This window comes from Budorcas taxicolor, chromosome 3, assembly GCF_023091745.1.
Source record: "Budorcas taxicolor isolate Tak-1 chromosome 3, Takin1.1, whole genome shotgun sequence".
In the NCBI taxonomy this organism is placed as follows: domain Eukaryota; kingdom Metazoa; phylum Chordata; class Mammalia; order Artiodactyla; family Bovidae; genus Budorcas; species Budorcas taxicolor.
In genome coordinates, this window is record NC_068912.1 from 16743716 (window position 1) to 16764398 (window position 20683).

Below are 20683 nucleotides of genomic sequence, written 5' to 3' on the forward strand. Positions count from 1 at the left end.
ACCCTATGCTCTTACTCCATCCCCCTGGTTCTTAAGCAGGGAGGAATAATGTCTCCCTGCCCATTAGAGACTCTCAAAATAGCACAGTAACTTGATCTGGGGATCTGGGGAATAGTCAAGGATCATGGGTGATCTCCCCTCTTCACTGTTGCTCAAGATCCCTAAATACCAGGAATCAAAATGTAAAACTCAACCAATGGAATTTGATTAGCATCCAACACAGTCTGGATGAGAGTCAGGGGAAAGCTGAAGGGCAAACTAGGAAAACTAGTCATGCTTTGGGTGAAAACTACCATTCTAGAATTGCCAAAGTACCCTTCTCTGTTTCAGTATCCTACCCCTCCCCCTTCCTTGCTCTTTTAAAATATGCATGGAGTTGCCCAGTGTGAGTGGAAAGTTTCAGGGTCAGGGAGAACCTTTCCCTCCCCCACTTTCCATTGTCTAAAATCAGCCTCAGCTGTTCCCTAATTTTTCTTTGCTGGTGATGTCAGTCCATCAAAGTGTCTCACCCTGTGTTCCCCTGAGAACAATGATGGGGCAGAGGGAGCTGGGAAGACCATATTAGGAACAAGAGGTGGAGCCATGGGCAGAAATAAAGGCCCAGGTCTGGGGAGCTAGTCACTCAGCCAGCAGCCCCTCCTTTCTTTCCCTAGTCTCCAGTCCTCCAGTATTCACAGGTGAGCTCCCCAGCGGCCGCTGTTCAGGATGGAGGCCATCAAGAAAAAGATGCAGATGCTGAAGCTGGACAAGGAGAACGCTCTGGATCGGGCAGAGCAAGCGGAAGCTGAGCAGAAGCAGGCAGAAGAAAGAAGTAAGCAGGTAGGCCTTAGCCTTGGTCTCTCTTACCGGCTGGTGAACCAAACTGAAATGGAAGAGTTTTGGTGGGAAAGGCAGTGACCACTGGTGCCAGCTCATCCTTTGGGCAGGAGGGATTCCTCTTCTTCCCCAGCCTCACAGCACATGAAGAGGGCATCTAGGGTATTTGCCTTAGACTGACTGTGTGACCTTGTGAAAGTCAGTGGCCCCTTCTGAGCCACAGTCTGTCTGCTGGATTTAAGTGGGAGTGGATCATGTTTTGGAATAACTCCTGACTTCTAGAGGAAAAGGTGGGAGCTTGGCATGCAGCATCTCTTTTCCCTTAAATGGGGTCACAGACATTGACATCTGAAGATATTTACCATCCCAGTGTCTTAATGAAAACTCAGCATGGCCTGGTCATTTTAGGGTCAGAGATTACAAGGTCACAGGCCAAGGCCATAGCATCATTCCTGGGGCAGTTGGCTGAAACTGATGAGGAAGAACGTGTGCTGTCTCTCTGAGGATGGTAACATAGAGGGTGAGCTCAGGGGTCTGTCAGACTCAAGGGCCTAGGGTCTGTGCCTGCACTGTTGTGTCTGCGTGTCTTGTGTGTGACTCTTGGGGCTTCCACAGCTGGAAGATGAGCTGGCAGCCATGCAGAAGAAGCTGAAAGGGACAGAGGATGAGCTGGACAAGTATTCGGAAGCTCTGAAGGATGCTCAGGAGAAGCTGGAGCTGGCGGAGAAGAAAGCAGCCGATGTGAGTACAGGGAAACTGGGGGGTGGGTTCAACCTGTGCAAATAGATCTTCGTGTTAACAACTGAATTCTAAACATACTTGGACATATATACACTTGTGGATTCTCAGAACATAGGCGTAGATACCCACATACATTTTCCCCACATGGTGGTATACCCTTATTGGCATATACTTTCATTCTTTAAAACATGCAGAAGTCTCATTTTTCTTACCCTCAATCCAGGATTTAATTATCTTTCCCAGGACCTGGACAAAGGGAGGGAACTCCAAGTCCACAGTGCTATCACTTACCCCACCTCCTCCCCCATGCCACATTCTTAGCTTTTGTGTCCAAGGACTGGCATGTAGATATGTGTATTAATAGGGAACCTCTCATCTCTCAACTGCCCAGCAGAGCTAGCTCAGATTTCACAATGGGACAAAGGAGGTCACACTGACCCTGGCCCTATATGGGTTTATTTATCTTGGCCAATGTGGGCATCTGACCTTATGCCACAGAGATGCCATAGAAAGCATTGCTTATAGGGCAGCTGAGAGAATCTTAGAATGATATATCAGAAATAAGAAGGACCAGGGAGTAAAGTTGTTACCACCAGACCTCACTCTGTGACCTTGATTAAATTATTCAGCTTCTCTAGGGCTGAGTTTTTCCACTTGAAAATGAAATAAACTCTCTTTTCCACTTCATGTTATCTCATAGTCACCCATTTCCCTTTATCGTCAACCTTGAAGTTAACCACAAAGATAAATGAGAGACTACAAGAAAAGATTTGTGGAAGAAAAGTAACACAGGAATCTTAACAGCAACAAAAGAATGTTCTGGTATTGATGGAAATACAGTCATTTTTCAGCATTTAGTAAGAAAGTATTTTTAAAATCACATCTGGTTTCGGAAAACAGCTAGAAACAGAGTAGGAGGTTCAGAAATGTTTTCGGATCCTCTCGCTCACTTCTTTACTCTTAGGTTTCTGATCTCCCTGCTGGCTTTCTGCCACTTTCAGTGACCTGGGGAAGTGGTGAGCGTTGTTGAATATATCACACCAGAGGTCACAGACAGACAGCGTATTATATACATGATACATGTTCATAGTTTCCAAAAGTTTACGCCACTGCAAACTACTCATTCTCTCTTCTTGGAAAACTGTGAACATCACAGGTTACTCCAGGACTCTGGGCTAGAGCTTGATGGCCTGCTGGACTTGCCTAACTTAGGTTACAAGGATAGATGACTATATCTCTCTGGTTCAAATAAATAGGCATAGGAGTAGGTTTTCACAAATGGACACAATGTCAGGTTGATAACAATTTTGTGAGATGTAACAAAATTGTAACAACTCTCCGGGAAAGTCCTTAGGCTGGTATAGCTAGCATATGGGTTTGAGGAGGTATTTCCGGGAACAATGAAAACAACAAACAAGATTAACCCAAGATTTGGGGAGAGAAAGAATGACATAGAGGCTCTAGACAATATACTGATACCATTGGAAAGATAAAGGAATTTGTTGGAGATGAATTCTATTTGTCCTTACACATACACACGTAAGCACACGTCAGTCCCCACCTAGACAGGGTCTACTCAGTATATGCATTTGAAAGAAACTTCTCATAGACATATAGGAAGCTACCAAAACCATTTAAATATGTAAAGTATGGGTAAAAAAACTTCATTCAACTTCTCTCCCTCTTGTTAGCTTTCCCCAAAAGTCATGAAGTCCCCTCAGAGATATGTCAGAGAACAAGAAATAGGAGGAGAAGCTTGTAGGCAAGAGGCAAACAAACTTGGGGTTAAGATGGAAATCCATCTTTTGAACTGTGGTGTTGGAGAAGACTCTTCAAAGTCCCCTGGACTGCAAGGTGATCCAACCAGTCTATCCTAAAGGAAATCAGTCCTGAATATTGAAGGACTGATGCTGAAGTTGAAGCTCCAATACTTTGGTCACCTGATGCAAAGAACTGACTCATTTGAAAATACCCTGATGCTGGGAAAGATTGAAGGCAGGAGGAGAAAGGGACAACAGAGGATGAGATGGTTGGATGGCATCACCAACTCAATGGACATGAGTCTGAGTAAGCTCCGGGAGTTGGTGATGGACTGGGAAGCCTGTTGTGCTGCAGTCCATGGGGTCACAAAGAGTCAGACACGACTGAGCGACTAAACTGAACTGAAGATGGCAACTGGAAGAAAGGTTTCTTTTCTCAAAGCTGGGGTCAGCAAACTATCACCTGTGGGGTAAATGATGCTTCGGCCTGGTTTCCTACAAAGTTTTGTTGGAACATTTCCATGCCCATTCATTTACATATTGCCCTACTGCACCCCACTCCAGTCCTCTTGCCTGGAAAATCCCATGGACGGAGGAGCCTGGTAGGCTGCAGTCCACGGGGTCTCGAAGAGTTGGACACGACTGAGCGACTTCACCTTCACTTTTCACTTTCATGCATTGGAGAAGGAAATGGCAACCCACTCCAGTGTTCTTGCCTGGAGAATCCCAGGGACGGGGGAGCCTGGTGGGCTGCCGTCTATGGGGTCCCACAGAATCAGACAAGACTGAAGCCGCTTAGTAGCAGCAGCAGCTACTGACTTTCCCCCTACAAGAGAGTAGCAGCCACACACTACGGCCCACAAAATCAGAAATATTTACTATCTGGCCCTTTACAGAAGTTTGTTGGCTGCTGCCTCAAAGGGTCAAAGAAGGAAAGGAAGGTGTCTATGGGAATTGGGGAAAGCACTAAATAAAGAGGAGGCAACAGGTTTCAAGTAGAGAGCGAGAGTCAGAGTCAGCAGCACAGAATACATGCATCTTTGAAGGGAGGGCGCTCTTTCTAATAGCAAGGGAGTTCACAGCTCAGCTTCTGCCCTTGAGATGAATAAACAAGCAAAGAAAGCACATTCAGTTCAGTTCAGTCGCTCAGTCATGTCCGACTCTTTGCGACCCCATGAATCGCAGCACACCAGGCCTCCCTGTCCATCACCAACTCCCAGAGTTCACCCAAACTCATGTGCATTGAAAAGGTGATGCCATCCAGCCATCTCATCGTCTGTTGTCCCCTTCTCCTCTTGACCCCAATCCCTCCCAGCATCAGGGTCTTTTCCAATGAGTCAACTCTTCGCATGAAGTGGCCAGACTATTGGAGTTTCAGCCTCAGCATCAGTCCTTCCAATGAACATCCAGGACTGATCTCCTTTAGGATGGACTGGTTGGATCTCCTCGCAGTCCAAGGGACTCTCAAGAGTCTTCTCCAACACCACAGTTCAAAAGCATCAGTTCTTTGGCACTCAGCTTTCTCCACAGTCCAACTCTCACATCCATACATGACCACTGGAAAAACCATAGCCTTGACTAGATGGACCTTGGTTGGCAAAGTAATGTCTCTGCTTTTTAATATGCTATCTAGGTTGGTCATAACTTTCCTTCCAAGAAGTAAGCCTCTTTTAATTTCATGGCTGCGATCACCATTACTTTGATGTAAATATAAGGGGAAGAGAACCTGGGAGTGCTGATTACCTGAGAAGCCAATTTGGAAAGCATAGGATTTGCTAGGACTCCTTGAACAAAGAAAGGGTGAGGGTGTGGCAAGGTCAGTCTGAACTTCATTTATTTCCTCCATAAATTCATCCAAGGTCCTTTTTGTTTTTTAATTGTGAAAAATATATACATACTGTAAAATTTGCCCTTTTAACCATGTTTAAGTGTACAAGTCACTGATGGTAAGAACATTCACACTGTGGTGCAACCATGTGGAAGGTTCTTTTGATCTGAGATGAAATCAGAAGCTGTTGAAGGTAAAACAAAAGGAGAATGCAATAGTTAGGACACACAAGTTATACTTTTTTCAAGGCTAGGAGGTGAAAGGGATGGGAGAAGAGGGAGAGGACAGACATATACACCTGTTGATATACTGTACTGTTGGTTACCAGGAAAACAATAGCACTAGGCCCCGTGCTGCCCATCCATCATGCTTTTAAAGGTCATTAGGAGTCAGTCCACCTGTTTCCCTGGATCGAGAGATTATCTGTTCAAATCTACCAGCCTCAGGAATGCAGTGGTGCTCTCAACACTCATTTGGTTTGTCTAAGATGAAGTCCTCTAGTTCTTCAGTAGGGCAAGGGAGCAGTGCAATAGTGTCCCCTGCTGATCAGCACTGAGATGACAAAGTCTCATTTTTATTTACATAATCCCTCTCATTCAGTTCAGTTCAGTGCAGTTGCTCAGTCGTGTCTGACTCTTTGTGACTCCATGAATCGCAGCACGCCAGGCCTCCCTGTCCATCACCAATTCCCGGAGTTCACTCAGACTCACATCCATCGAGTCAGTGATACCATCCAGCCATCTCATCCCCTGTCGTCCCCTTCGCGTCCTGCCCCCAATCCCTCCCAGCATCAGAGTCTTTTCCAATGAGTCAACTCTTCACATGAGGTGGCCAAAGTATTGGAGTTTCAGCTTCAGCATCAGTCCTTCCAATGAACACCCAGGGCTGATCTCCTTCAGAATGGACTGGTTGGATCTCCTTGCACTCCAAGGGACTCTCAAGAGTCTTCTCCAACACCACCGTTCAAAAGCATCAATTCTTTGGCGCTCAGCTTTCTTCACAGTCCAACTCTCACATCCATACATGACCACTGGAAAAATCATAGCCTTGACTAGATGGACCTTTGTTGGCAAAGTAATATCTCTGCTTTTCAACATGCTATCTAGGTTGGTCATAACTTTTCTTTCAAGGAGTAAGCGTCTTTTAATTTCATGGCTGCAGTCACCCTCTGCAGTGATTTGGGAGCCCAAAAAATAAAGTCTGACACTGTTTCCACTGTTTCCCCGTCTATTTCCCATGAAGTGATGGGACCAGATGCCATGATCTTCGTTTTCTGAATGTTGAGCTTTAAGCCAACTTTTTCACTCTCCTCTTTCACTTTCATCAAGAGGCTTTTTAGTTCCTCTTCACTTTCTGCCATAAGGGTGGTGTCATCTGCATATCTGAGGTTACTGACATTTCTCCCAGCAATCTTGATTCCAGCTTGTGCTTCTTCCAGTCCAGCGTTTCTCATGATGTACTCTGCATATAAGTTAAATAAGCAGGGTGACAATATACAGCCTTGACGTACACCTTTTCCTATTCGTAACCAGTCTGTTGTTCCATGTCCAGTTCTAACTGTTGCTTCCTGACCTGCATATAGGTTTCTCAAAAATCCCTCTCATTAGATTTCTCCAAAGAGAGCTGGGAAAGTTCGTAGGCCATCAGGGCAGAGTTTACTGAAACTTCAAACCCTGCTTTTTTCTTTCCATTTCCTGGGGGTAGCGGGGGAATGGTGGTGGTAAATCAGTGAATAGGTTACTCTATCAAGCACATTATTTATTGTCTGAGTTGTTTCTGTTTCTTCTGATTAGTCTAAATGCTCATTATTTCTAAATGCAGATAGTTGAAGACAGCCTCTGGTGGGAGTGTCTTCAGAACAAGGCATTGAGCGCAGCACCAATGTCTTACTTATTAATCTTCTTGGGGGTCAGGATTCTTAATTTTAAATCCTGGTCGACATCCTAACTCCCTAGAGAAAAAGAGATCTGCACCAACAGGAGAGGCTTATTACTATTACTTACTGAGAAGGTGGGAGGAATACAAAGAAATAAGAGGGAAGAGTAAAATCCTCCAGGCTCTTTATTACTGTGCTTCTAAAAATCTCGCATGGCAATGCCTATAGGGGTGGTTTCTAACTGATAAATAGCTGCTGGGGTACCTGGAAGCAGAAGTAGTGTGAAATTGGTGAAAGTTCTAACACAGAGGGAAGGCTGAGATTCACAATACTGTGTATGTTTTTCAGATGCTCCTATCAGTGCTGTTGCACAAAGGATCTGGTGACACTAGTCTGTAATAGAGGACTCCTTCTGATAAAATGGAGGCTTAAGACACATTCCTCACCTACAAAAGGAATTGTAAGCAATGATTAATTACAAAGTCCTGAATCATTCAAGGTTTGGAGAGGCTGGTAAATCACTGGTGTATACTGATTCTCAAAAGTAACAGGGGAAAAGACCAGTATTCTGAATTGAACACGTTCATAACTGGTGTCAAACAGAATGAGAATTTTGCAAACTGCCCATCTCTTCACCCACTGCCCATCTTTTCACCCCCCATTAATTCCCTTCACTGACTTTCAGGAGACAGGAGAGCACCTACCTGACCTGACTTTGAAAGGAGGCTGGAGAGCAGCACTCTTGAAGATGAGGCCCAGAAAGTCTAGGCTTTTTTTATCACTTGGGTTTGGAGCATTTGTGGGGTGGGTGAAGTAGAGGCTTGTGGGGTGTTTATGTTCTGGAGAGGACACAGGGTGCCAGGAGTGAGGGGTCAACCACTGTGGGCAGCCTGCCCAGGGCTGGAGAGGCTTAACCACTACGCGCCTTCTGGTTACCATGGTAGCCCTCCCTCTTCCCAACCCCGCCCTCCTTTGCTGGCCGGAGGGAGAGTCTGGAAGCGGTCGCCCAGGGGTACTGGGCGGGCTCGCCCCGCCCCTCGCTTTCGGCCCCTGGCCTCCCTCTAGCTGACTGCATTCCCGCCCGCCTGGTGGTGGGAGGGCGCGGCGGTCGTAGCGTCACATCCGGGCGGGTGGGTGAGTTCCGGTATTTCAGGGCGGAGCAGGCGGAAGTAGGGGTGAGAAGCGGCTGCAACGCCGAGCGGAGGAGGCAGGAACCCGAAGGCAAGCCGACGCTGGGTGGGGACCATGGCCGGGATCACCACCATAGAGGCGGTGAAGCGCAAGATCCAGGTTCTGCAGCAGCAGGCCGATGATGCAGAGGAGAGGGCCGAGCGCCTCCAGCGGGAAGTGGAGGGAGAAAGACGGGCCCGAGAACAGGTACGGAGAGGGCGAGGCGCGTGAGGGAGAGGCAGGCGCTGGAGCAGATGGGACCCCGAAGTGGGGCCGGATTTTTGCGGTGGAGCACGGTCCTTAGGGGCCAGCATAATCCGAGATGAAGTTGAAGTCCGGAGGATGGGTGGGGCTTAGCTTCACTTGGACCTCAAGTAGGTGAGGCGGACACTGGCCGCTGGAGCAAGCGGACTTGACTTTTGAAGGAATTGAGCCTCCCGGGGTCTGAGGCGTGGCTTTCTTCCTCTTTTCTCCCGGCTCATTCATTCAATCCCTCCGAGTCGGGCGCGGTCAAGGGAGGGGCTCAGCGGCCTCTCCCTCCCCCACTTCCCCGGTGGGGTGGGGTACTTTGCTCTCGTTTGGGGTTTCCGGCCCAAAGGGTGAGAGTAGGTGGATGCCTCTCTGATCTGGAGGGGAGCAGAGCCGAATTTACCGTGGAAGGGTGGAGGGTAGAGGGTGGGAACAGCCGGAAAGCCCCCGGCCTGGCCTTCTGGCAGCTTTTCCGCTCCCTCCTCCTGCTCAGGAAATGAGGCAGCAGTCGACTGAGGAAGCGCGGTGCCCTCCCTGGAGGAGGTTGAGGCCACAGCACCGCCTCCCATCCTCCGGTCTGGGGCCCTTTCCTCTTAGGGGGAACACTTGCAGCTGCTAAACCCACTCTGTCGACGTGAAACTGGAGGAGAGGAGGTAGTACCTCACTGCCTCTGTGAGTGCAAATGTAGGAACTGACAAAACCTGCCTAGCTTCCATGACTACCTGGAAGGCGGGATCTTCTGCCAGATTGAGGCCTTTATTGCTGAAGTGTGAAGAGTGCAAGCTGAACCGTTTAAGAACACTTCTTCCAAACAGAGCTGATAAGCGAGAGTATGTGGTAGAGAATCTGATGGAGTGCCAAATTTGTTCAACTAAAAGTTGAGACATAATGTGCTCATAGATTGAACGGTGATTCTTGAAACTGCTTTCTGTTGAGAAATGGTGGGCTAGTTTTAGTAAGCCATAGGTTTTCCACGATTTAAGGTGCAGTCTAGTGGGTAGAACTGATTTCCTGAGTTGAGGCTTTGATTTTGGAGGATCCTGAGGCAGGAGGGGAAAGTAACTGTTGCTAAAATTTGAAGACCTAATGAAAGAACTCTTGTGGTTTATTGGTATTCCTTGTTCTCCCCTCCCCACTTTTGGCTGCTTTTTTGGGGAGTGGCTGAGAATTAATGTTTTGGGGAAATGAGAGAAGCAGCTGCCCTCCAGGTTAATACTTAAAGATTGTTAGAATAGTTATTTCTTTTTACAACTGGGCATGGAAATGCTGGGAGCTTGGTTTCCTCAGTCACTCATTTCTCAGTGGATTTTTCCTCCGTTCATTATGCTTGTAACTTCTAATTATCATTCTAGTGAGATGAACTGGCTGGGTGACTCTTTATGACTAGTGACACTTTCTCATCTCCTTTGTTCTGGAGACCAGATCCCCTTAACGGGGGAGACTGGGTGGCTGTAAGGAACTGGCCACGTGTTGACCTAGAGCATGGGCTCAAAGTAAGGGCATGCTAGGAATGATTCTAGGGTAGATGATGTAATTACCCCCACCCTCAGTAGCCCCCAGGACTTGGTTTCCCCCCTAGGATATCCTGGACATTCACTCCACTCAGGATTTGGTAATTTTCCTTGCAGGGAAACTTCACTCCTTTTTTTTTTTCCCAACCTAGGCTGATAGGTGAGAGAGCAGAGTGAGCAGCTTCAGGTTTTTCTTAAGCTTCTCCCTTACTCAGAGCCTGCCAGATTTGCTTACTGAGCTGAGTGAGTTCTAGTGAGGAAGCCCTCACTCAGATGGGGAAGTAGAGTGATAGTTAAATATTTATGAAACCAGTATTTTCTACCCCCCAGCTTGAAAAGTGCCAAATCTTTTGACTTTCTGCTCTAGTGAACTTTGAATTCCTCCTGAGGAAACACCTGTGGGAAGGGAGAGAGGGGGAGTGCCTGAACTACCTGTTATCCTCTTAGGGCATTCTGGAATGTGGATTTTGCAGGCTCTTCCCGCCTGGAGCTGGAAGCTTTGCCCTCCCTTATGTTATTGCATGCCGTTAGTGGGATTGTCACGTAATTACTTTTCTGGTTGCTTTGTGTTACCATCCAACCCTTGTTGGGAGGCTGGACGAGTCCAGAGCCGACTGAGTGGTTCTGGAAACCATCTCTACTGCTCTTGACCTAGAGATGTATCTTTTGTAATGTAAGGTGAAGGTGAAGTCGCTCAGTCGTGTCCGACTCTTTGCAACCCCGTAGACTGTAGCCTACCAGGCTTCTCCGTCCATGGGATTCTCCAGGCAAGAATACTGGAGTGGGTTACCATTTCCTTAATCTCCAGGGGATCTTCCCGACCCAGGGATCGAACCCAGGTGTCCCACATTGGAGGCAGATGCTTTAACCTCTGAGCCACCAGGGAAGCCTATATATAATTATAATGTAGCACCTTGTCAAATCCACTTTCGATTTTGAATCTCCTTTGTACTTTTTTGCGAAACTGAAACAGATGGCAACATAATATTTCAGTACAGTCTTTTCCCTCATCTGTGTGTGTGTGTTGTGGTGGTAAAGATACAGTGGTAAATGTTGACTGTTTTAACCATTTTTAAGTGTACAGTTCACCTTATCTGTTTTTAATACTTGTCTCCTAACTTCTGGTATTTCTCCCTCTTTTTTTTTTTTTTTTCTCCTGGTCTAAAAAATTTAGGAATACTATTGAGGGAGTGAGTGGGCTTTGAATAGCAGTTTGATTGTGGCCTTATTCCCAAATTCCTAGTCTGCAGGGGGTGGGTGGTGGTGGTGGTTAGACTGTCTGCCCATTGTGTAGCTCTCTTCTGTTTGTAGGGTCTGGTGGGATAAGCCACTGACTTTATCACCTTTCCTTGGTTTAGGTTTGCTTTTTTTTTTTTTTTTTCTTACTTCATACTAAGAGCACATACTCATAGGGGAGAGGCAAATAGCCCTTTGCTCTGAGTACCTCCGCTTGGTCTCCACCTTTGTTTACTCTGGAACAGATAACTGCTCCCTTCCTTCCAACTTGCCTCCCCCTTGATGAAATTTAAAGTCCCCAAGGACACAGTATCTCCCTGGGTAGATACATTTGTGAACACTGTAAACCAGAGCAGTCCTTTACTCACAGGGCTCAAGCCTAACTTTTCTATTACTCTTTTCCTTTGAATTTCATCTCTGGCTTTTGTCTAAAAAGAGAAACCCTGGAGTGGCAGAATACCAGATTTAGGCTAATCCCCTCTGTCCTTGGCCCTGATCTGCCTCTGAACACGTCTCCTGTCTTTCCTGCCTTGATGGGTATGGTGCTCTTCGGCAGTCTCTTTAGTGTGAAGGATGGTAGCACTTAAACTCATTTACTAGCTGAAGCTGTTGTCAGCCATCTTCTGAAGTGAGTCAGTCGCTGCTTTGTTCTCCTCTCTGGCCTTGGAATCTTTGCCTACTGGGTAGTGGAGAATCCTATTATTACCTGAAGGAAGGACCTCACAGTGTACCTCCAACCTAGGTAGAGGTGAACAGGCTGAAAGATCAAAACCACATGCTAAACCTAGGATGATAGACAGCATGAAGTTAATGTTTCCCGGGGCCATGTTTCCCATTGTCACCTGCAGAAGTTAGTCCCACTCAGTTTCTGGGTACCACTTAATTGACCTGAAAGGGACAGGCATTGTGCATAGGTTCTGGCTGGAAGGAAAAGTCAGGTAGGTGTCTTCCCTTATTCCTTTAAGTATTAAACAGATCTTGATTCTGCAAGCTTTTGTTTCACTGTAAAGAGAACTGATCCTCTGTAGGAAGAGAAAAAAATAGAACAGTGACTACCTTGCTCTCCCTCTGCTCCCCACGGGGGTCTCCAAAGCTTTTGCTGTGGGACTCCCATCCTGCGTTCTGTTTTTGGTACGGGCTTGTTCAGTGTGCGCATGCTCTGATTAGGGCACCAAGATGTGTTTTCTCCTCCTCCCTTTTCAGCCTTGCGAAGAATTCTATTGTAAATGCTGATTTGTGGGAGAAACTGCCTGAGCCAGCTTGTTGTCATGGAAACTATACACCCCCGCCCCCAAAGCCTGTTATCTTTACTTCATTTGGGTAACTGCCGGTGCGCTGGGTGGGGACTTAGATTTCATGAGCTTCCTTCAAATCTGGGTTCCGTCTTCTTTTTTTTTTTTTTAAGTTCTAGGCAACTGAAGGTAGTGGGGTGGGGCAAATAAATGATTGAATTGTCAGTTCTCAGTTCTTTCACAGTTGTTGCCTGATCGCCAGATTCATAATAACTTTGACCTGTTAGCCTTTTTGAGCTTGTGAGGTGAAATCTGTGTTTTCCTAGGTTTCCTGAGACAGGACCAGAGAATCCTCGTCTCTGTGCTATTTTGAATAGAGATGCAAACGGTTTCTTAGTAATTTCAGCTTATGTAGACATCTTGATTTTCTTTTCCTGTAGGGCAGTGGTTATATAGCCCCGGCCCCTGCAGTTCCTTGAATCGCCCATGTTTGTATTTGGAAATTTTTGTGTGCTATGTAACCCAGTTCTTAACAGGAGTCTTTTGGGCTATATCCCTTCCCATAGGGGCTGGTGGCCCAGATTATTTCTATAGCTACCCCCACCCCTGACTGCCAGGAGGAAATCAGGGTAATAGAATTCAGGCGCAATCTGGGCTGTAGAGGAGAGATCGTGTTTACCAAGTATTTGGATAAGCATCTGAACTGGGTAGTGTGCAGGGCAGATTAAATTCTTGTGCAGTTGTGACAGTCAGTGTACTTGCCACCAGCAAAGGTGTGGGGAGGGGAAGGGCAATCATAAGAGCGAGGCTTCTCTACCAGTAGAATTCTTGCTTATGCGGCTGCCTCCTTCTTTCCTTGCTTCTTATTCATGGCCCAGGAAGAGGCATGGGATTACTTGGACTCCAACCTGTGCTTTTTATTGTGGGGTGGGAGCCAGGGAGAAGATTGTCCTACACTGTAGTGGAGGGTGAGGCTAAGGGAGTGACTTGAGGAATAGATAGGGTCACAATTCAGAAATTTGGATGGGTGGTGGAAGGCCTGGAGGGAACATTCTCTTCTGCCCCCAGTTTTTCTGGTAATGCCATCAAAGCAGATCATTTTAGCCCAAAGAAACTCCTTGTAGTCAACTTTCAAAAGGCGGGAAGTGGGGGCCAGTTGAAAGGGTGGAAAGTCGGTATCCCAATATTCCATCCTTTTGTTTTCTGGTCTGGAAGGTCCTTCTGGAAAACATTCTCTTGGCTAGTCATCCTCTTGTTGGGTGTGTTAGAGTAAGGTTATCAGAGGGTCAACAACTTGAGTTAAGCAGCAGATTAACAGATAATCCAAAATTCCCGCTTTGAGAAACCTTTTTAAATTTTTCCGCTTTATGTGACACTTATGGGAAAGCTGCTGCAGAATAAGACATGTCTCTAAACCAGAACTCAGGCAGACCCCTTCACTGGTTTACCTTTTCTGACACTAGTGCGTTTAGGAATTTGAACTGAGTCCAAAAAGGGGGTTGTACTAACTGACACTGGGCTGGGCAAGGAACTGAGTTTTGAAACACTTTTCCTGTGGAACATATGGGAATTCATTGATGGGAAAGGGAGGAAAATACCTGTCATAACACAGAGTATATAAGCATGTCTGCTCGGCCTAACGTGCATCTGAGTTAAGACAAGTTCTACCCTGCAAGACTCCGGCTTCCTCATGGTGGTATTCAACCCGTCTTAGTGTCGTAGTTCAGTTTCTTTTCATCATGCCTCTGATTCTTTTTCCCATTCTTTCACTTAAACACAGGCTGAGGCTGAGGTGGCCTCCTTGAACCGTAGGATCCAGCTGGTTGAAGAGGAGCTGGACCGAGCTCAAGAGCGCCTGGCCACTGCCCTGCAAAAGCTGGAGGAAGCTGAGAAAGCTGCTGATGAGAGCGAGAGGTATGTAGCGGGGCCTGATGAAGTGTGGATTTCAAAAGTTGTTCATAATGGCTCTAATCAAACAGATTCCTTAAAAACCTATTTTTTTAAAAAAAAACAGTGACCTGTCTTTACACAGGATCTTCTTTCCTTCTGTCCCTCATATTCTCTACATATGAAAACCGACAGAGGAAGGGTTACCTGGATCCATGACCCTTGTGTAACTGGTGTTTCTCTATAAATTCACCTAGTAATAGTATCGCTGTAGTGGCCTCCATTTAGCACCCACTCAAAGTGGTTCTCAAAGTGAGGTTCCAGACCAGCTACACCAGGAATTTGGGAGAAAGGCCCATCAGCAGCCTTTGCCACTCATCAGTGGATCAGAGGTGGAGCCCAGTAATCACTGATTTAATAAGCTCTCTCGTCCCTGGCTGCACTGTTAGAATCATGAGAGTGCATGGTAGGGATCTTTGGGGAGTTTAAAAAATACATCAGAATGCCTGGGTCCCCTCTCAAATCAGTTAGAACCCGTTGTGAAAGGGGCCTGGCTATTTTTAAAGCTCTCCAGTAAATTTTGGGGGAGTACTGCATGGCCTCGCTTGCAGAATCTCAGTTCCCCAACCAAGAATTAAACCCAGGACCCAGCAATGAAAGCCCAGAGCTCTTACCACTAGGCAACCAGAGAACTCCCCCCTCCATCGATAATTCTAATGTGTACCCAGGGTTAGAACCACAGTCCTTGAACCAGATCATCTTTGTTGAAAATAGCCAATTGGCTTCTTGCCACATGTGACTTAAAATGAGAACAAAAGTGTGTGATGACTTACACAAACTAAGACTTTTCAGAATTAAAAAAATTCCTTGTTGGGAGTACATTAACACAGTGCAGCCATGAAAATAAATAAGAGTGCTATGTGTATACTATTATAGAATAGTGGCCAAATTATAGAAAGTGAGGAAAACAAATTGCAGAGCAGTGTAGTATGGTTCCTTTGTGGCGTGGGGAAAGGTGATGAGATTTTTGGTATATAAAACATTTCCAGAAGGATTATCAGGTATTCAATTACTTTTGATGAGCAGGACTAGAATTAGAGAGACTTTTTGCTTTAGACTGTTTATTTAAATGTTTAATTTTTAAATAAACATGTATTTATAAGAAAAGATTTTAAGCAGAATAACTAAGGTGAGAAGGTGCTATGAAAATTGTTTTTGAGCGACACAAGCAGAGAGGCCTGGGCTTTACATGGTGCAGTCCTGGGTCCCTTAGAGTTGAGCTGCTGACAGGCTCCGCAGGCTGTCAGCGCTGCATCTGTCCATGTTGTTTCTGGCAGAGGTATGAAGGTTATTGAAAACCGAGCCTTAAAAGATGAAGAAAAAATGGAACTCCAGGAAATCCAACTCAAAGAAGCTAAGCACATTGCAGAAGAGGCAGACAGGAAGTATGAAGAGGTATGGCACTCTTCGCTTGTCCCTCTCTCCAGTGATATCGGCCCCTTCTCTTTGCTCCACTGAACTGAACCGATGTCGTTTCCCGTAGGTGGCTCGCAAGTTGGTGATTATTGAGGGAGACTTGGAGCGCACAGAGGAGCGAGCCGAGCTGGCAGAGTCGTGAGTATCTTGCCCCCCAAATCTTGCTGCACCATTCTGCTCCTTCCCTTTTGGCTTGGGCACTAATGTGAATAAACTAGCATTTCTTCAGCCTTGTTAAACAGGACCTAGAGAGTGGGAGTCATCTAGAATGCTTTTTTCCTTTTAGCCCCAAGAATGGCTTTGGGCTTTTCTTAACTGTCTTAATTCACACCATGTGACAAATGAGCCTTCCTGATTTCTTGTTGGGAAGGTTTATAAATTGAGGGGAAGATGAAATCTGGAAAAAAAAAAAAATGGTGAACTGTTGGCCAGCAGGCCTACTGGGTCCTTCCAACTGGGTTCTGCTTCTCCTTGAGGCATTGAAGTGGCTGTGCTGACTTAAGATCTGTCTCTGTTTTTACTGCTTCTCGAAGCTGCTGGGGAACTTTTGGGCAAAAGCAGACATGACCTGTTCCCCTGATGGCACCTTCTGGGCCTTGTTTAACAAAGTCCATGCTGATACAGATTTATTTGTGCTTCCCTTGCATTTCCCTCTCCTAGACATAACATATCATGACCATGGTGATGTTTTTCTTTCCATTTTTTTTTTGATTTTTTCTCCCCCATTTTGCTGCTTGTTTCCTTGCTGTGTTCCTTTTTGACCTTTCTCCCTCCCCACCACCTGGCTTGTGCGATCCCTGTGACTATCACTAACAGCCGTTGCCGAGAGATGGATGAGCAAATCAGACTGATGGACCAGAACCTGAAGTGTCTGAGTGCTGCTGAAGAAAAGGTACTAACCATTAAACCCACAGAGCGGTTCTGTGTATGGTGTGATTTTGTTCGGTTTTGTTTTTGTTCTGTTTTGCAGCTGCCTCCCCTCCACTGGTTGGTTTGTTGAGTGCTTTCTCATCTCTTCATGGAATGCTCCATTCCTCTCCACTTACTTGGCATCTTTCATCTCTCCTTTCCTAATTACTTCACTGCCTCTCCACAGGGTCTCGCCTTCCCTTGGGTGATTTGGGGGACTCTTTGGGTTGGGCATCCGTTCCCACTTCCACCCCAGGTAGCTGTTCTGATTTGTTCCTGGTAGTGATTTCTCAGGTGTTTTCTTAACTAGTGTCCGAACACTCTGAGTCCCAGCCCAGGAGGGCCCAGCTCCTGATGTGTTCTCTGGTAGAGGGAGGAGGGTTGATGCTTGCTCAGATAACCTGGGAACTTCTCTTTCCCCCAGTATGCCTTCCAACTCTCTCTACATATAGGTTCAATTCATGTCTGTGTGTCTCTCTCCCTTTTTTTATTCTCTTCTTCCCCTTTCCTCTCCTGCGGTATTTAAAATATTCACAGTAAGTGTTCTGAGCTGGAGGAGGAGCTGAAGAATGTCACCAACAACCTCAAGTCTCTTGAGGCTCAGGCGGAGAAGGTAGGGGCTGGTTTGTAAAAGTGACAGGCTTTGGGGCCTGGGCCCAGCCCTGCCCTTGATGAAAAATGGGAGAAACTCATTCCTTATATAATCCAGTGAGAAGTATCCACCTGTTCTCTCCAGATTCGGGTTTAATGCCAATTCCCGCGCACTTTGATTGCTGTAGTTAAAGTAACTTCTTGGTCTCACGTTCCCGGGGTGATTGATGTTCTCCTCAGGCTGATACTGCTATGCTGATGTTTGGGGGCAACAAGTAGTATCAGATCTGAAACCTAATGGGCATGAAGAAAGATGGCTTGTCTTTAGCTTCTTGTGGGACTGTTTCAGCCACATGGCCTCCAGGTGTCGCCACATTGACTCATTAGCCTGGAGGCAGGAAGAATGCCTTCCTGTGTTGATCAAGGCCTAGGCCCATTTTAAAAATAACGGTCCTGGTGGAGTCTGAGGTTATCGTGGCTCCAAGGACATTGATTTGTAGGTTTTAAGGACTGTTTGTTCTGAAACAGCCTTGTTCTCTCTCATGGATCATTCAACACATTCAATCTAAGGATGTTGAATGTAAATGTTGGGAGTGGGGTGTCATCTTTGTGAGTAATATCTATTCTGAGATGTTTATTCTACTTCTCTTACAGTACTCTCAAAAAGAAGACAAATATGAGGAAGAGATAAAGATTCTTACCGATAAACTCAAGGAGGTGAGCTGGGGGGATTATGTATGAGGAAGGGGCCCCCAAGGCATTGAGAGGCATATAAGGCATTTTGTTGACTTAGGCTAGCTGGCTTTGGTTCTGAAAATTATAGAAGCAGAAGGTGGAAAAAATAGAGGCCCTTCTCGAACTGTCTTATTTATCTCTGATTCTGACTCATTTCATGTTCCCCTAGGCAGAGACCCGTGCTGAGTTTGCTGAGAGATCGGTAGCCAAGCTGGAAAAGACAATTGATGATTTGGAAGGTATGGAGCCTGGTGAGGGATTAAAATGAATAGAGAGGAAGACCTTGCCCTTTGACCCTCTTCCCCTCAACACCAAAAGGATTTGGTGGTGACCTGGCATGCATCCTATGCCCTGTCCTGTGCCACAGCCAGGTGAAGTGGGCCAGATCTTGGAACTGGATTTTTATACTTAGTCTTTTCCTTTAATAAGACTTAACCTAATATTCTGGAATTTGTATCCTCCCCTTGGAGGAGATAGGTCATGGCATGTTACCCCCATGTCACCCCATGGCTACTTTGGGCAATGTTGTTCACCACTCAAGTTGAAGGGGGACCTCACCAAGGGACGCAGCGGTGGAATGACCACTTCTCAGAGCTGACCAATGCCAGGGGCTTTCTGAATGCTTCCTGCCCCTGCAATTTGGCAGCTGCATCTACCCTAGCAAGAGAAAGTTTGTACTTTTCTCTAAGAAGTCTTAGATATACTGATTTGCTACACTCTGGGTAGCAGAATATTCTTTGGGAGAGTTTGGGGCAGGCAACCTGTAGAGCAAAGGGGCCAAGAATATTGGTCATGCTTGGTATGTCTGAATATTAAGTGTCTGAGTATTAAAGTGTATTTTCTCCTTTTTCTATTTTTGTTAAATTCAGTGTTATCACTACTAGGAATCAGGTTCGCTGGGTGGGAGTGGTATCCTCTTGAGTGCCTTTGGTAATTGGAATTTCTAGTCACGACTGTGCCCAGGTTCTCAACCTTTGCTGCAGTTGATTAGAAGTATCAGAGGTATCAAGTCTGGTTGGTCTTGGGGACAGTGGATCTGAAAATGGCCAGTCATGGCTACCAGGATAGATATTCTCCTCAAGGTGGGATTAGACCCATGGTCACGCTTTCCCTCATTTCTAACGATTCCCTCTCTTCATCTGCTTCTGATACCTATTACTGTGTGTCCTCATTCCTCCCTGTGGTTCCTGTGCCTGTCCAGATGAGCTCTATGCCCAGAAACTGAAGTACAAGGCCATTAGCGAGGAGCTGGACCACGCCCTCAATGACATGACCTCTATGTAACTATCTGACAGCAGAGTGGGGCTGGGGCCTTGGCTTGTGGGTGGCTGGGGGTACAGTCTCTGCGTAGTGTGCTCTGCTTTTGTCTTCTGGAAACTAGAATCTCCACTCTTACCTTTAAAACATTGGTGCTGGTTACTTGTTGGCAAAAGCTGCGGAGGCATGTCATCCTGGATCAGCAGTAGAACCCTGATCTACGTGTAATTTTTGTACTTTTTATTCATGGTCCCTTCATTATGATGCCGGGATTTTCCCGTTTGTTTCTTAAGTCTCATCTCAGAAGAGTTACTGCTTAAGATAATTGTGTTGTCATACAATTAAAGAACTAGGGCCCAGAGAGCCAGTGACTTGGGCCATAGCACCCAGACTTCCTGGTGTGTATAGTTTGTACCCTGATACTGAAGTTCAGGTGGAACACCCATGATTGGAAATACCAAATTCACCTAAAAGGTTGAGCCAAGTCCCAGAGCAAGCCAGGCAGTAAAAAGCACCAAAAAGAGTTGTGGGGGCCTTCATCTGTTTGCTGTGGATCCCTGATCCTTGACGCTAATCTGCCTTTTCCCCACTAACTGAAAAGAAGCCAAATTACTCAGGCTGCAGTATCTGGCTGTCTTTTTATCATTCCTACTGCCACCGACCTTTTTCTCCTCTTCCTCTCTCCCGAATTGCTGTCTAGATTGATGCTTGTCCTTCTCACCTAGAGTCTCCTTACTTTTTCACACAGATAATTATCACCGTTTCTGCTCTGTTCTGGATCTACCCCCTTTCCTCGGGGAACCCAACGCCCCACTCTCGCTCTGGATTCCATTTGGGTCAGCCTGGCTGATCCCCAAGGCATTACGATGGGCGGGGGGGAGGTGGCCACAAAACAACTTATGTATTCTCTTCCACCCCTCACCCCAAATTAAAATGTTAAGCTGCCGGAAGCCTCATGCTACCCTGCATTTGTGTCATTGACAAAGCTGCTGCTGTCCCTAAAAAGGAGCCTTGGGGGTGTGATGTGGGGCGCAGCTATTGTAGGCTCTCCCTCCTCTGACTTATATAATCAAAGCCACTTTTGTGTGTGTCTATTTTTTCTTGACATTTAAATTCAACTGATCTATCAGAGTGGTGGACTAGGAGAGGTTCCTTAGAATAGGAGCTCTAGTTTGACACTCAAGCTGAATGAAATTATCCAAGTCCTTTACTTCCAGGTTCTTAAGTCATCCTGTCTGGAATGTTTGTCTTCTCCTTAGGTTCTTCTTTTAGAGACCACTGAAGTACCTCTCAATATATCCTCTCTACCCTTTTACCACTGGCTCATCCTCAGAATACCCGGTGGACCCAAATATGTGACTGCTGAAATTGACTAAGTATATTGCCCCAAGTCAGAGAAAATACATCA

The 20683-nt window shown here is 46.2% G+C and overlaps 1 protein-coding gene across 2 annotated transcripts; it reads left to right on the forward strand.

Annotated features, from left to right (window-relative positions):
* The first annotated feature begins 600 nt into the window (after positions 1-600).
* TPM3 (tropomyosin 3) lies at positions 601-20225 on the forward strand. 2 transcript variants are annotated; one of them, XM_052636631.1, is made up of 10 exons: positions 601-819; positions 1432-1557; positions 14201-14334; positions 15645-15762; positions 15851-15921; positions 17230-17305; positions 17938-18000; positions 18188-18257; positions 19220-19298; positions 20024-20225. In XM_052636631.1, exons 1-10 carry the CDS (start codon positions 706-708, stop codon positions 20025-20027), a joined length of 855 nt encoding a protein of 284 aa, XP_052492591.1. In that variant the 5' UTR covers positions 601-705; the 3' UTR covers positions 20028-20225. The 2 variants fall into 2 exon arrangements, with proteins under 2 accessions (XP_052492591.1, XP_052492592.1); XM_052636632.1 differs by lacking the exon at positions 20024-20225 and having other exon boundaries at positions 19220-19302.
* The last annotated feature ends 458 nt before the right edge of the window (positions 20226-20683 follow it).

What these genes read in the sequence shown, in the direction of transcription:
- TPM3 (XM_052636631.1), top strand. Translation starts at nt 706, where the DNA reads ATGGAGGCCATCAAGAAAAAGATGCAGATGCTGAAGCTGGACAAGGAG. An exon ending in CAGAAGAAAGAAGTAAGCAG is followed by an intron (nt 820 to 1,431) that starts GTAGGCCTTAGC and finishes GGGCTTCCACAG; the next exon opens with CTGGAAGATGAGCTGGCAGC. An exon ending in CAGACAGGAAGTATGAAGAG is followed by an intron (nt 15,763 to 15,850) that starts GTATGGCACTCT and finishes CGTTTCCCGTAG; the next exon opens with GTGGCTCGCAAGTTGGTGAT.